Below are 15,419 nucleotides of genomic sequence, written 5' to 3'. Positions count from 1 at the left end.
AACACGCAGAGGCGTTGAAAGGAAAAAGAAAGAGACAAGTCCGCGCCAACTTCGCTTAGGCGGAAGTGGCGCTTGCGGGCGGAGCTGGACGAAAACAGCAAATCAGCGGCGTCCCGTGACTGGGCAATCCCACCTCCGAAGAGCATCAACACTTTTTTCCCCTCCTTCTACCATCTCAGCTTTGCGCTTGTCCTTTCTTCCTTTGTCTAGCCTCTTTCTCTATCCCCTTATTTAGCTCGCTGGGATTCCCATCTCCCACATCTTGCTATCTATCTCACCTTCTTCTTTCCCCCCACTCTTTTTCTCTCCTCATCTCTTAAGCTAATCCACCCGGTTGTGGTGCGCTTTGTTTTCACCCCTCTGTGTCCCAAGCAACCATGGCCGAGCGCTACATCCCCGAACATCGTCGCACTCAGTTCAAGGCCCGGAATCAGTTCCGGCCTGACGAGCTTCGTCGTCGTCGTGAGGAACAACAGGTTGAGATCAGAAAGCAGAAGAGAGATGAGAATTTGGCCAAGAGGAGAGGTATCCAGACCCGCGATGGCGGCATTGGCGTGGGCGGCGGCGTAGCTGCCGAGAGTGATGATGAGGCCAGCGCCATCGAGAGTGAGGTATGCGGTTCCTGCATTTCTTTTTTGTTTGTATCTCATTGTTCGATCTCTTTGTTCCTTTCCCGACCGGGAGCTGGGCCCATCGGCTCCCCGTTTTCGAATCTTTCTTTCTGGTCGCTCTTGCTTGTCCAGATGCGTCCCAGCGAGAGCTTTTCACCGCTTTGCCGCCGGGCGAGCCCTCATTCGGCTCTGACTGGACAAGCACACGACCAGCATCATCAAGACTCCCTTCGCGCTCAGCCAAGATGTATTCATTACTGTGCAAAATAGCTAATGGATGGTTTTCTAGCTTAATGTGGAGCTCCCCGAGATGGTTAAGGGCGTCTTCTCCGATCAGATCGACCAGCAGATCCAAGCCACCACCAAGTTCAGGAAATTGCTCTCCAAGGAGCGCAACCCCCCCATTGAGCGTGTCATCGAGACCGGTGTCGTGAGCCGCTTCGTTGAATTCCTCCGATCCCCCCACACTCTTGTTCAGTTCGAAGCTGCTTGGGCTTTGACCAACATTGCCTCTGGTTCCGCCCAACAGACCCAGGTCGTTATCGAGGCTGGTGCTGTACCGATCTTCTGCGAACTCCTGAGCAGCCCTGAACCCGATGTTCGTGAGCAGGCCGTCTGGGCCCTTGGTAACATTGCGGGTGACAGCCCTCAATGCCGTGACTTCGTTCTCAACGCCGGTGCTCTGCGTCCTCTGCTGAACCTCATCAACGATGGCCGGAAGCTGAGCATGCTGCGCAACGCTACCTGGACCCTGAGCAACTTCTGCCGCGGCAAGACGCCTCAGCCTGATTGGAACACTGTATGTCATCCTATCTGCTCATCCTAACGAGCTTTTGTCACTAACATTGGATTTCAAAGATTGCCCCCGCTCTTCCTGTCCTTGCTAAGCTCATCTACATGCTTGATGATGAAGTCCTGATCGATGCTTGCTGGGCCATCTCCTACCTGTCTGATGGCGCCAACGACAAGATTCAGGCTGTCATCGAGGCCGGCATCCCTCGCCGTCTCGTCGAGCTCCTCATGCACGCCTCGACCTCGGTCCAGACCCCCGCTCTCCGGTCGGTCGGTAACATCGTCACTGGTGACGACGTCCAGACCCAGGTCATCATCAACTGCGGTGCTCTTCCCGCCCTCCTCGCTCTGCTGAGCTCCACCAAGGACGGTATCCGTAAGGAGGCGTGCTGGACCATCTCCAACATCACTGCCGGTAACTCCAGCCAGATCCAGGCTGTCGTCGACGCCGGCATCATCCCTCCCTTGATCAACCTGCTGGCGAACGGTGACTTCAAGACGCGTAAGGAGGCCTGCTGGGCCATCTCCAACGCCACCTCCGGTGGTCTGCAGAAGCCTGACCAGATCCGCTACCTCGTGTCCCAGGGATGCATCAAGCCCCTGTGCGACCTTCTTGCTTGCCCTGACAACAAGATCATCCAGGTTGCTCTGGATGGTCTGGAGAACATCCTCAAGGTCGGCGAGATGGACAAGGAGGCTGGCCAGTCTGAGGCCAACGTCAACCGCTACGCTCTGTTCATCGAAGAGGCCGGTGGTATGGAGAAGATCCATGACTGCCAGAACAACGCCAACGAGGAGATCTACATGAAGGCATACAACATCATCGAGAAGTACTTCTCTGATGAGGACGAGGCTGGTGACATTGATGAGGTTGCTCCTCAGCAGACCCAGACTGGATTCGCCCTCGGCACCACGCAACAGCAGGGCGGATTCAACTTCGCCAATGGTGGTGACTCCATGGATATGTAAAAGAAGAAACAAAATTGACACGCATTTTACTGGCAATGAAACCATGACCCACATGAGAGATCTGCACCCATCTATTTCGATTCTACTTCCTCGCTAGATCTACACCTGGCGGTTACCACGCCGCCATGTGGACCCTCAACCTCGAGTTCGTGGAGGCCCTGGGACGGGATATTCACCTAATTTTTCCAGGCTTCTCGTGACTCAAGAACAGCGGTGTCTAATGTGGCTTCTCGCCATCCTTGTTGGAGTAACTTCGCAGTCTCTTCAGACCCTTTCTTGTTTTGCCCTCCCAGGTTTCCACATTCTTACCCCCTTCTGTCCTCCCCCTCCCCCATTTCCCTTTTCCCTTCCCGTATCATGATTTCTCCCCCTCTGTTTTGACCATCACGAACGATAAAGATTCACCATCATGTATCCCTTTTTATACGTGCCCATCACTCTGGTACCACCCCGTAGCATCCCTCATACACAGGCGTATTTGTTTTATTTCGGTCTCATTCTTGTTCATTTCCTCTGGATGTTCCCTTCGGTTGTGATTTGTTTTGCGGGCCTAGGTGCTCTCCGTCCCCTTCCGCCTAGAGAGACAAAAATAAAGGAATACTACTAGGCGTTGGTGTCGGCATATGCAGGCAACTGGCTCTGTCTCTGGATGTGGTTTGGTTTCCTTAGAGATACAGGAACAAACCTAGTATAACTCAACGAGATCCAACAGACCAGCCATGATGGATAGTAGACCTAGCCCTTAAAATTGACAATTTTCTTTTCACCACGCTTACGTCTTTTTACGAGTATCCAAAACTTTTTTGGAACTTCCAAGTAGTCAACTCCCTGAAACAAAATAGTCTATATATACACTTGATTAGTCGCTCTATACTTATCAGTCCAGCCAGTCAAATGATTCCAAACCCCTTGTCACTCATCCCTTTGAATAAATCCAGTCCGCATCCGAAATGTGATACCCTAAGAGATAGATAGACACACAAGTCAAATTGTACTCAATAATACAGTAAGGGAATGGTACCACTGGAATACAGGTGACACGACTGACTGAAGTAATACTTTTTGTTCGAGGAAAAATGATAGAAGGAAGGAAGGAAAAAGTCCGTAGAGCGTAAATTAAACTTAGGTCGACAATCTACGGAGATTGGAGAGAAAGGTACAGTCTGCAAATAATCCTTCATTGTCTGGAGAAAAGGCGGGTGTAATGGAGACAGATGTAAATCAAGAAACGAGGAGTAGTGATATCAGGCCAGGCTACATAGTAGTAACAGCAAGAGGGAAAGCCGGGGGGTAGTAGGAAAAGAAATAAAAGAAAAAAATAAGACCCAGCATATGGAATTGAAAGGACAGGAGGGAGAATCGAAAAGAAGAAGATATAAAAAATCATCACACCGAATCACAATCGAATAGAAAAGATACAAATGGGCCTAGCATAGCAAATTGACACCCTGACATTGCGTGTGCCTTTCCCTAGTAAAATTTTCGTCCGAAAAGAAGATATCAAATGGAGTAGACAAGACATGAATGATACGATAAAAATAAGGATAAATCTAATCACCCATAACTTCGTCTTCATCTGGATCTGGATTGTCATCCTCATCCTCTTCCTCCTCGACATTGTCTTGGTCGATGTTCTCCTCTTCGAGAAGGCCACGGGCTCGTAGATCCTCTTCCTCGTCATCTTCGTGATGGGATTCCTCTTCAGCGTCGTTCTCATCTTCGTCCTCTTCTTCGTCGTCTATCCGTTCGGCGGATTTAAGGTCTCCTGCTCGCTTGCTGGCGCCGGCACCATTCTGGGTTTTGCTTTGCGCCGATTGTTGTTTACTTCGTGGGGGAGCGGCTCGTGTTGCTGTGCTCCTGCTGGGCTTGCGGTCTCCGAGATAGGCGAGGACTTCACGGTAGTTTCGACCCAGCTGGGACCTGTTCTTGAGCAGTTTCTTCGTTAATGCTCCACTGTCTGATCCGGTAGCGTCGATAATGCGACCGACGATGGCGAGGACGATTTTTCCGGTCAGTTCGCACAAGCGCTGTTCCGCAATAATGCTCGATCGGAGGCGCTCGTCATCCAGGATTTCTTCTGGTTCAGACTCTTCGTCGTCTTCATCCTGGGGTGCTTTCCGGATGTCTTCGTCGGATAGCCCGTCGTCGTCGGCAGCCCTTATGGGAACTCGTATCTTTCTCGCATACGTGCGTTCTGCTATGGAATGTATCCTGGCGATGAGCGTCTTTGGCTCACGCCCAATTTCTTGAACAAGGCTTTGAGTCTGGAGGATCACATCCTCGTCATTGGCCGCACTCAGTCCAGCATGGCGAAGGGTGCCGAACAGGGTCTGAAGGTCTAGGAGCGTCGTGGCCGCGCAGAACCGGATGTCATCCAATCCCAAGCGCTGCTTCATGATAGCAACAAGTGTTGTGATGAAGATCTCACGGCCCTTGGTCAGAGCCTCGAAGTATGCCGTATTAAACGATGCCTTCCCTGCATTCAGGGCCGTGGTTAATGTCTGCACCTTCCACATGAAGTAGAACAGAAGCGTCCGGATGCTGTTGGTAACCAGTTCACTTTCTGCCTTGGCCAGATCCTCATCGTCCTCCGGGTCGCGCAGCCCCCGTTTCACCAAATGCACAAGAGCGTTGAAAGGTGCTTCAGAAACGCCTGCGCGCTTACCCTTTGATCGACCAGAGGGCATGCTTTCCAAGACATGCGTACAGTCAGTTACACTGGCAAGGTTAGATATCCGGATCGCTGTGTTGACGAGTTCGTTCAATGTAGCGGGAGATATCGAGCCTCCCTTTGACACGTCCTCCTTTTGTGACAGAGTACTCAGAGTCTCTACCATGTTGTCCCATAACTCCTGAATTTTGCCCTCGAGCGCCTCACGCATATCATCGGAGCTCTTTGCATGGATGAACGCAACGCTGGCCTCAGCCAGGACATCCTGGTCTGAATGGGTTAGGAACTGCTTGTTTATGTCGTTCAACAACGAGGTATAAGCTGTCGCGTCCTTTTGAATATCCTCGATCTTCTCCAGGTCGACCAGATGTTCAAGCCTCAAGACAGCAAATGCCGCCTCCGGTACGGAGCCGTATTTGTTTAGCAGCTGCGGAATTATCTGCGCCAGGCTGTGCGAGATCTCCTCCTGCAGTTCTGGGATCTTGTCGGTCAATGCCTTCACTTTTCGGCCCCTCTTATCAATGTCTGACTTGGCAATCTCAAGGACGCGCAGCTTAACTGCGCAGCATAGTACTTCCAGAAGGATCACTTCCTGGCCCTCTTGCATCTTGTACGATTTCCGGACCACGGCAGCAGTATCATCCTCACTGGGTTCCTCCGGGATCTGGGAATGGTCATAGAGAAGGTAACCTGCCAAAGACTGCCAGTGAGCAAGGTCGGTGAGATGGGGATAGATGGCCTCCGTAGCAAGGACGAAACGTGTGTCCATCGGAGCACCCGAAAGCGCATCTCGTGGCGCCACGGGTTCCTCGGCGCTTTCATTCTCGAGATCGTCGTAAGCTTGGAGAATGTCCGCTAAGCACTTGAACTTGATCCAAGAGCGCTTTGGTGACTCGAAATCGTCCTCATCTTCGTCACCGAAGATCTCGCTAGCCTCCTCTGCCATCTCTTCCATCGTGGAATCGAACACATCCTCGACATTCGCAACAAAGAAGCGACCAGCCGCTTTGCGAATCCGGGGTTCGGAGTCGAAGACGAGTTTGCCGACTGTATCCACATCAGCCGGTTCGATCAATCCAGCATCGCGGATCAGGTCAAGCAGCTCGATGGCAGAAGTGCGCACGGTGATCTCTGCATCGTGGGCCGCCATCTCCACCAGCCGCTGGCGAAAACGCTCCGTAAACGACCGAAGGCCTGCCATGTTGTCTTTGATTTCATAGAGGGACTTGAGCTGCTCAACCACCACTGCACGAGATTGGCCCGCGGCGTCAGACAGGTTCCAGCCGAAATAACGGAGAAACTGGCCCTCGAAGAAATACTCGCGGTAGGTGCGCATCCAGCGTCCCAACGCTGCCAGGCACTCGGCGCGGATGGCGGGGTCAATATCCCGGTAGCGATGGACAAAGACGACGTTCACACCATCTTTCAGGTAGTCGTCGATCATTTCCAGCTTCTTTTCACCCTCCTCGATCGCTGTCTCAATGGCTTCGGCTCGGCCCTTGTTCACTGACCGCTTTTTCTTCTCACTTTCCAGCTGTTTGCGGGACGTGGAGACCGTGGTGTTGACCTCCCGCGCAATATCACAGAAAGCGTTCATCGTGGCCAGGGAGACGACGGTAGCGGTATGTCTGAACGGCCGGCACCCAGAAGAGGACAGGGACGAGATCCAAACTTGGATGTTTTCGAATAGATTCGGATCGTTGTATAGCACGGACGAGTGGTGCAGGGTTTGGATCAGGGTCATGATAAAACTCTCCAAAACGGGGTGGAAAGACCTCAGTTTCCTGGACTTGGAGATCAAAGGGTACTCGGAAATTCCTAGTTCTTGGTACTGCGTTGCCAAATCAGACACACGGTGCGGGGCGTGGTCGACATTTTCAATATCAACCGTCGTCACTTCCAGATCAGTTCCCGAGCATTTCAGCATGAAGTTAACCATGTCGCACACTGCCTCCTGTTGCTCTTCTTGATAATGCGTAAGCCATTCCGCCGCAACTGTTTCGACGGTTCGTCCCTTGCCAAAGACCTCCGCTAGTAGAGATATCCATGTCAGCCAGAGCACTTACGCCAAGGGATAAATTGGGGTCAACCACCTACCATAGAGACCACCCTCGCGCGCAGCCATGGTGAGGCGCGCTTTCATCTGTCTGGGACGCGAAACCGGTTTCTTTCCATTGGCAGCGGGCCGTAGGGCCAGGCGACTAGGCAGACCGTTGCCAGCGACCTTGGGTTTCTTCGCGGTACGGGACTTGGGCTTTGATTTGGATGCGGACGACTGCTTCTTGGCGGCTGCTTTGCGCGCCGCCCGCTTCTTCTCGCGCAGTTCCTCTTCGTCGGGATCTTCGTCGCCGGGCTCATCGCTGTCTGACTCGGACGCGTCCTCGTTGCTTAGTTCATTGTCATCATCGTTATCATCGCCAGTCGTGGTGCGCTTGCGTTTAGCCCCGCCTGCGGTCGCACCATTGCTGGCGCCATAGCTCTGGGAATACAGTTCTGGTTTTCGTGTCACGCGACCCGATTTCCTCCTGTCTGTTGACGGGGAGGCATCACTCTGGGTGTGATCCGGCTGGGGTGTTGAGAGGGGCGATTCGGCTTCCATGTTGTCTGTCTGTCGGGGAGAGATATTATATCACTGTAAGTCGGAACAACGGTCAGTCGGAATCCAACGGAGTTGATTGTAAGAAGATCCTCTGGAGATTTTGCAGGGCGTAGAGCGTACTTGGACGTGGGGGTGGGTGATTCGCCAAAGATAGAGATGAAACGGGAGCCGTCAAACGCGATGTTGGGGGTTTCCCAATGTCTATCCGGGATTTGCGCGCGCGTTCAAGGCACGTTGCAACACGCGGACAGCGGGCGGGGAAGAATCGTAAAAAAAAGGATGAATCAATTCCAAGAGGAAGCAATTGAGGACATGCGGAAGTCGGGAGCGGGACCCAAGCGATACGGGGAGGAGAGAGGGAGGGGGGGGGGAGATGGGACGACGGAGGAGGGACTTTGGGGATCTTGACTTTGGCTCGTTGACGGACGACGCGCTTTGGTGCCTGGCGATGACGGGGAGCCAGCAGACGTGGCAGCCTCAGGCGACAAACTCCGCTTCTCAATAATACACAATCCAGACCCGTGACTTTTGTACGGAGGGTGTAAACTGACAGGCGGAAAAGAATAAAAAAGATGATTACCGAGCTACTCCTAAAGAGGGAAGGTGCACGCTTGGCACTGGCGGGCAGGTGACCAGGTGACGGGACCAACCCTAGCCCTGGCGCAAGCCCCAAAGCGGGAAGTGCGGAGGAGGAAGTAATCGATGCCGTAATGGAAACCACGGGGGGCTCCATCGCGACTTCCTAAAAAAGACGCGATTGAAGGGCCAAGAAGTGCCAGACCATCAAATTCCAGTCATCTCCATCAAGACCCCGCCTCGTTGCTGATTCTTGCGACGCCATTGAAGTCTGGCGATCCTCGATCTTCTCTCCGCGCAGTAGCACAGCCCATCAGCTGTTCCTTTTGCCTGACGATAGTCCACTCCTTCCCTCCCCTTCCCCCCCCCCAACGTCTGGCCCGGACCTGGGGAAAGCAAACATCGTCACCCCCAGCTCCATTTCATCATCTGGTTCTCCTCTCACGCCGCGATGAGCAACTGCTCGACCATGCGGTTAAAAGCCAAGCATTCCGTCTTCGTCTCGCTCTTTTCCTTCTTCCTCCACCCATAAAATATCCACCTTCAATTCCTCTCTCTTCCTCCCTCGCTATCTTCCTTCTTCTTGTTCTTCTACTTCTTAGTTGTTCATGTACCTCACAAAAAATCTGCAACCATGCCGATAAAGTCTCCCTTTGAGTCCTCCATCGCAAAGCCTGGTCATGGCAAGGTGGTTCTCTCCCTCCTCCCTCCATCAAATCCTTCCCTTACGACCCTCACCTATAAATATCCTCTCAAACTCCTCACTCGGGTCCCCGGCTTCGTTCCGCAGAACTCCGCCCTCTCAAAATGTCCTTCCAACCCCGTTCACCTCTACCTTCTCACATACGGCGGAGGCCTGCTACCAGGCGACCACATCTCTGTCTCCATTACCCTCGAAGCTCACACCCGCATGGTCGTGACAACACCACAAGGGAGCACCAAGATTTTCAAAACTGAGCCCACCAGCATGAAGGGCCACCGCAGCACTCTCAAACACTCCCTCTCCGACAAAAGTCGGCAAACATTAGATGTCCACGTCGGCGAGGGTGCTGCCCTCTGCTATCTGCCAGACCCAGCTGTACCATACAAAGACAGCCGCTACGAGCAAGTCCAGACGTTCACCGTCGACGGTCTGAACAAGAGCAGTCTCTGCATTCTCGACTGGGTAACAGAGGGCCGGACGTCCCGTGGTGAGAGCTGGGACTTCCATCTATGGCGAGGCAAGAACGAGGTATGGACTACCACAACAGACGGGAAGGGAGCACTACCAAAGAAGAAGCTGCTGCTCCGAGACTCGCTCATTCTCGATGACGAGGTTGACGTGGCCCTTCTTGCCAACGGAGCGGGCGCATGCGACCGTAGTGATCTGTTACGGGAGCGTACCCGACCGCATGGGGTCGTGGGGACTATGATTCTCTACGGGCCGGTCTTTGAGAAGCTTGCGTCTTTCATCATGGACCGGTTTACCTCGCTGCCGAGGATTGGCGCACGGAATTGGGCCTCCTCGGCGCCGGCCGCCATGGAGTCCACGCCCAACTATGATTCTCAGGTGACATTTACGGCAGCACGGGTGCGTGCCGGGTTTGTGCTGGTGAAATTTGGCGCGAAGGAATTTGCAACGGCCAAGGATTGGCTGGGTGGGATTCTGCGCGAGGAGGGCACGGTGTTACGCGAGTTCGGCGAGGAGGCGTTGTTTTGTATGTGATCTACCTGTCCACATAGGTACCTCATCTCTCATACATACTACGTCTTTTTTGCTCGTCCCTCGGGAGGGACTAGCCAGTTATCTTTTCCTGCTTTTTTTTACTATCTTGATAGATAGATGATACCCGGATCACGCATCCCCCGAAACAGACATGTTTCAATCAAACAGTTATTTTTGGCCACCAAGAGATTGCAGTCCAAAGTAATCCATCCACGGAGACTTTATAGAAATCATCAGCTCAGATCGTACCAAAGATGTTCAGAAGTTGTTCTTCTCTTATCTAATGCCAGTCAGCATCATCTACTCTGTAGTAGTACTGCCGCAGCTATCTAGTAAACCAACCAATCAACCCCCAGATCTCCCCTCAACAACAACTAGTAGCAAAAACCTAAACCAGACCTCCTCAAAAAGAAAAATGACCCAAAGCCATCATGTGGGTATCTACCTAGCAAAAAACAAAACCAATAAACGCCATCTTTATCTGTCGCCATCATCGTCTAGAAGTAGAAGATCATGCATCACACCAGGTGAATAGCGTGGGGGATCATTGCATGCGATGTATGTGAGAAAAGTAAAAAAAAAAAAAAAAAAAAAAAAAAAAAAAAAAAAAAAGAAAAGAAAAAAAAAGAAAAGAAAAAAGAAAATTGTTACGGAAAGTTGTTATTCAGGGCTCACTAATCGATAGAGATATCGCCTTGCAATAGTCCTGTCTTTGAATGCAGTTCATAGCCTCTTGTAAGGGATAAGACCTGAAACGTTCGATAGACTATCGTAGCTATCAAAACAAAAAAAAAAAAAAAAAAAAAAAAAAAGGAAAGAAAGAAAGAAAGAGAAAAGAACTATTTACAATCAACTCCACCAATCCGAGATTCTAGGCCGCCAATCCTGACGAGTAGCGCTGCGCAGATCATCCACGTTCAGATAATCAACACCTTCGCGGACGAGTAAGCTCCAGAGATGGTTGCGCAGACTCCGTGGCCAGGCGGGTACGCCCCAGTAGCGGACTTTAAGGCCGCGGCGATGAGCGGCGCGGATCTGGGCGCGGATCTGATCGACTTGGCGCTGGGAGAGCCGGAAGGACCAGGGCATGCCGATGGATTTCTTGAAGGAGACGGAGGCGTAGTAGCTATTGGTCCAATCAAAGGTGTCGGTGCCGATTTCTGCGTCGGAAATGCCGGAGAGGCCTTGACCGACATTCTTGGTGGCGCGGGTGGCTATCCCTGTGTCTTGTACGCCTCCGGGCGCGTTGGGGAGGGAGACGTCGTCGTCGTTGTCGTAGTCCTCGTTGGTGATATTGTCGTCGACAAGTTTGTTGAGTGGTGCGTCGAAGAAGATATCGCGGTGGGTAGTGTTGGCCGTGACTAGGTTGAAGGGGGTATTGCCGGTGCCGACAACGGTTATGGGGCCCGGAATGATGTCGGTGCCGTTGAAGAAGGAAAGATAGCCGCGCTCGCGAAGCGGGGCAAGCTGTGCATGCACGTAGTTCCAGGTTTCTTGACCGTCGGTTTTAAAGTCGATTAGTAGGATTAGGGTTTGCGAGGGATCCATGTCGAAGACCCCTTGCGGCGGACTGTCGCGCTGAGGGTGGAGGTCTGTGATGGGGTTTTGCTGTTCGAGAATGCGCAGCAGCGGATTGATGTACAAGTTGCGCAGGGTTCGTTGGGGCGTCAGCGCAGACATGGTATGGCCGACGTAGAGCTCATTATCGACGAGCCACACATCGGCCTCCACGCCGGTACAACCAGCCTGCAGGGCAGAGAACAACGGCACGGGGCGCCAGTAGTCATTGTGAGAGTGGCATGCCACGGGGACGATATCTCTGGAGATGTCTGTTGGCCAATGCAGTATGTCCGCGGATGGGGATCGCTGATCGTTATGACGCCACCGCTCGATGGCGCGGTCGAATTCGTCGGGGAAGAAGGAGACAGCGATGCTGCAGGCGATGGAGATGAACTGGACGACGCCCCTAAAACGCTGGAGGTGAGTTGACGGCAACACTCACCCATTAGGGGAAGAGGTGAAGGGAAGGTGGGTGGGTGGGTGGGTGGGGAACTCGACTCACAGCATGACGAGGAGTCCCAGAAGAGGGTAACACAAGCACTGCGATAGTGATTTGAGTCTTTGATATTGTCGCGAGGAGGAATGCCAGGCGGCAGTGGGAGTGGCGTTGTTGGCGGAGGCGAGCAATGGGCGAGCGTCGGCGGGCTGGCGGTGATGCTTCTTTTTGTTCTCCCGCGGCGATAAGTAGGCGGCGATAAGAGAGACGATTCCCCGCATGCCCCCCGATCGTGGTCGCTTTGGCGCGTACAATTGCGATGCTTCTACATCAGCATCGTAGGCCAAGTCATTGAGGGCAGTACTCGTCTCCAAATCCTTGTCTAGTGGAAACCGGTCCAATTGACTTTTATCGTCATGATTGGGGAAGGTGGAATGAGGGTAGGCCGAGGGAGACGAAGAGGCCATACTGCTTGTCCACTCACTCACTCACTCACTGCTAGTCAGGAACCGAAAGGGAGGAAAGAGGGCAGTAGTAGTAGGGGAAGATGGGGATGGTTTATGGTTTATATTACATCGAGGGTCAGGCAAATTCCGATAAATCGAGCGAGAAGCTGCCCGGACCACCAACGGTCGTCCCATGATTCACTCATTCAATGGGGGGAAAGTGCCCTGGAGGGGGGGGGGAAGGGAAGTGCAGTGGGTTCCATCAGTTGCAGCCGAGTTGCCGCAGGGCCCCGGGAAAGGATGAAGGATGTGAGGGTGAAGCGATCTCCACTCTCAAAGGTAAATTGGTTGTCACAGTCATATTTAATTTTGATATTCACCGATCAACCATGTCACCCACCCTCATTTTTCCCTCTCTCTCTCTCTCTGCGTGCTGATGACCACACTCGGGATTCGTTCAGACCTGTCCGTACACAGGCGGTAGCTGGCTAACCGTTTTCCCCCATCCATGGATGTTAATCCTGTAGAAATATACGACAATCCTTCTGTCAAGCCAGGACAAGTCGGGTACGAGCCAACACGCCCATGTGCGGCACTGGCCCTGATTATTGGCCCGTTCAAACTACCCTTCATCCAGCCTAAGAAGTCTTGTTCCTACTGAGTAATAGTGCTTATGCCGGACATCTTAGAGTTAGTTACTAGTTTCAAGGGTCTTCCCGTCTTACCTCTTCATCATCACAAGCATTTTAGTAGTAATTAATCACTATAAGGCAAGAACCAAAAAGACCAGGTGGTTGCCTAACACGTCCCCCTCAAGGATCATCAGAAAAGTGACACGGCCACCACCGTGAGACACAACGTACAGGGGCGGGGCGAAAAAATAAAAATAAAATCCCGCGGAACAGCAGCGGATGTGGATGGAACCTTTGGACGACATTCTATGGTGCCGACTTATCCAGAGAGCAAGCATGAGGTGATCGGGGAATTGATTAGTGCCGGACCAGACTTCTCGCACTAACCGTAACTGCAGGTTGCAGGCTGCCTGCAGCGGTGCAGAACAACAAGAGTGTGAGTGGTACTAGAAAAGCTAGTCGGTCCAACACATTACTACTACTCCATACACGGCAGGGTTAACACTGGTTGTTGCTAGGATGATAGACCAGAACCGGAGGTCACTTATAGTATTGTATGAGACATTAAGGAATGTCGAATGACAGTGTGTTGTGTGGCTTCAGGTTAGTACAGTGTAGGCCAGCGTTGCATCGCATTTTAACTGGTGGTCTATATCCGAGAGGAGGTCAGGCTAGCTTGCATTTCGGATGTACGGATTACACTCCTCAGCCTGGTGGTTGAATGCTTAGAAATACTAATTGGGTCAGTGATTAATAGAAATATATTAACGATTTTATTTATTTGCTATTGTCCCTTTTATGGTCGGGTTCATGTACTAGTACAGTAGTTCTGCCCTATGCTGTCGATTAGTACTGTTTAATAGGCCGAAATATATATTCTAGGCTAGCCTTATGAAGGGACCAACATATATCGCAGGGCTACTATACCATCCTTGATCCTTTTCACCAAACCAAACACTCACTAGGAATAAATGAAAATACCGCGAAGCAATTTGTCTGACAGCCAGTATACACAGTGATACCATGTAGAAACAACCAGACTCAAACCTGAACCACCAAGTCTCCAATGTATTCCGTAGATAGATATAGATTGTATTAAGATTCCATCCTTATCAGCGGCGATAAGATACGCCGCCCACCCGAAAAGGAAACTCAAAAAAAGTTTCAACTCGATCTCACCAACACCGATACCATCTACAACAACAATCCACATATACAGCCACCACAATGCCTCACAAACACAAGCGTCGCGAGAAGGATGCCAAGTAAGTCTTCTACCCATCATAAACAACGATAACCTTCTAACCAACCACTACAACAGCACCTACAATCTCCCCCCCAACGTAATCGCCAAACCCCTTCCCGTCCGCGATCCCTCCAAATCCACCAAAGGCAAAGGAGGCAAAGGCGGCAAAGGCAAACAACAACCACCAGCCAAGCCCACAAAACAAGCCATTGGGGAACGCAAAGCCAAATCCAAATCCAACTCAGAATGGGCCGACGACACTCCGCGCGCATTCCGCCACTTGCTACAACTCCAGCAAAAGCAACAGAACGGCGCACAAAAGAAGAAACGTAAACACCAAGATTCCGACTCATCAGACTCCGACGAAGATGTCACTCCTCAAACAAACAACAAGAACAACAAGAAGAGGAAGGCCGCGACCACCACTACTACATCCACCACTGAAACCTCGCAAGCCGAAGGAAAGGCAGTAAAACCCCAAATCCTTCCCGGCGAAAAGCTCTCCGACTTCGCGGCGCGCGTCGATCGCGAAATGCCCCTCTCCCACATGTCCCGCAGCGCGAAACCGTCCGCAACAGATGTGCCCAAGATCCGCGAAACGCGGGTGACGAAGCACGAGAAGCACCTACGACGGCTGCAATCGCAATGGCGGAAGGAGGAGGCGGAGATATTAGAGAAGGAGGCGGCGGAGCGGGAAGAGCGCGAAGAGGAGATGGATGAACAGTTGCGGCTGTGGAAGGAGTGGGAGGTGGAGGGGGGCAAGCGGAAGGCGAAGAAGAAGGGGTTGCAGCAACAGCAGCAGGCCAAGGTGGAGGCGGATCCGTGGGCGAAGTTGAAGAAGGAACGGATGAATAAACAGATTAGTCCGTTGGATGTGGTGCAGGCGCCGCCGCAGTTGACGAAGCCGAGGGAGGTGTTTAAGGTGCGCGGAGGGGCGAAGGTCGATGTTGCGAATGTGCCTGCTGCTGGTGGAGCGACGAGTTTGAGACGCAGAGAGGAGTTGGCAAGCGAGAGGAGGAATATTGTCGAGGAGTATCGGAGGTTGATGGCTGAGAAGAGGAGGGGGCAGTAATTCATCTCTCTGTTTATCTATCCGGAGGCTGTGTTGGGCAAGTATTAGGTATAGATGGAGGTTGCATTGTTGTAGATAATAACTACCAATACCCATAGAAGGAA

At 52.1% G+C, this 15,419-nt stretch overlaps 7 protein-coding genes across 7 annotated transcripts; 4 read left to right on the top strand and 3 right to left on the bottom strand.

The window, feature by feature from the left end:
- Positions 1–186: 186 nt before the first annotated feature.
- On the top strand, positions 187–2,604 carry BDQ94DRAFT_61942 (karyopherin alpha). Its single transcript, XM_026776186.1, has 3 exons — positions 187–611; positions 901–1,410; positions 1,470–2,604. The coding sequence occupies exons 1-3, from the start codon at positions 378–380 to the stop codon at positions 2,370–2,372; spliced, it is 1,647 nt and encodes a 548-aa protein (XP_026624136.1). The 5' UTR covers positions 187–377; the 3' UTR covers positions 2,373–2,604.
- Positions 2,605–3,448: 844 nt separating this feature from the next.
- On the bottom strand, positions 3,449–3,840 carry BDQ94DRAFT_61939 (uncharacterized protein). Its single transcript, XM_026776185.1, has one exon. The coding sequence runs from the start codon at positions 3,757–3,759 to the stop codon at positions 3,550–3,552; it is 210 nt and encodes a 69-aa protein (XP_026624135.1). The 5' UTR covers positions 3,760–3,840; the 3' UTR covers positions 3,449–3,549.
- Positions 3,841–3,922: 82 nt separating this feature from the next.
- On the bottom strand, positions 3,923–7,642 carry BDQ94DRAFT_172229 (cohesin subunit IRR1; the record flags this gene model as incomplete). Its single annotated transcript, XM_026771920.1, has 2 exons — positions 3,923–7,074; positions 7,141–7,642. The coding sequence occupies 2 exons, from the start codon at positions 7,640–7,642 to the stop codon at positions 3,923–3,925; spliced, it is 3,654 nt and encodes a 1,217-aa protein (XP_026624134.1).
- Positions 7,643–8,408: 766 nt separating this feature from the next.
- On the top strand, positions 8,409–10,103 carry BDQ94DRAFT_147483 (urease accessory protein UreD). The gene has a single exon (XM_026767027.1). The coding sequence runs from the start codon at positions 8,853–8,855 to the stop codon at positions 9,921–9,923; it is 1,071 nt and encodes a 356-aa protein (XP_026624133.1). The 5' UTR covers positions 8,409–8,852; the 3' UTR covers positions 9,924–10,103.
- Positions 10,104–10,111: 8 nt separating this feature from the next.
- BDQ94DRAFT_61934 (uncharacterized protein) lies at positions 10,112–10,506 on the top strand. Its single transcript, XM_026776184.1, has one exon. It carries the CDS (start codon positions 10,207–10,209, stop codon positions 10,456–10,458), a length of 252 nt encoding a protein of 83 aa, XP_026624132.1. The 5' UTR covers positions 10,112–10,206; the 3' UTR covers positions 10,459–10,506.
- Positions 10,507–10,763: 257 nt separating this feature from the next.
- BDQ94DRAFT_147481 (uncharacterized protein) lies at positions 10,764–12,559 on the bottom strand. The gene is made up of 2 exons (XM_026767026.1): positions 11,986–12,559; positions 10,764–11,889 (listed from the first exon to the last, which is right to left on the bottom strand). Exons 1-2 carry the CDS (start codon positions 12,384–12,386, stop codon positions 10,773–10,775), a joined length of 1,518 nt encoding a protein of 505 aa, XP_026624131.1. The 5' UTR covers positions 12,387–12,559; the 3' UTR covers positions 10,764–10,772.
- A 1,606-nt stretch (positions 12,560–14,165) lies between these two features.
- Positions 14,166–15,416, top strand: BDQ94DRAFT_61910 (uncharacterized protein). The gene is made up of 2 exons (XM_026776183.1): positions 14,166–14,262; positions 14,319–15,416. The coding sequence occupies exons 1-2, from the start codon at positions 14,225–14,227 to the stop codon at positions 15,313–15,315; spliced, it is 1,035 nt and encodes a 344-aa protein (XP_026624130.1). The 5' UTR covers positions 14,166–14,224; the 3' UTR covers positions 15,316–15,416.
- The last annotated feature ends 3 nt before the right edge of the window (positions 15,417–15,419 follow it).

The sequence above is a fragment of the Aspergillus welwitschiae genome (assembly GCF_003344945.1).
Source record: "Aspergillus welwitschiae strain CBS 139.54b unplaced genomic scaffold BDQ94scaffold_25, whole genome shotgun sequence".
In the NCBI taxonomy this organism is placed as follows: Eukaryota; Fungi; Ascomycota; class Eurotiomycetes; order Eurotiales; family Aspergillaceae; genus Aspergillus; species Aspergillus welwitschiae.
Note: the sequence above shows the minus strand (reverse complement) of the source record. Positions and strands in the feature narration are given on the sequence as shown.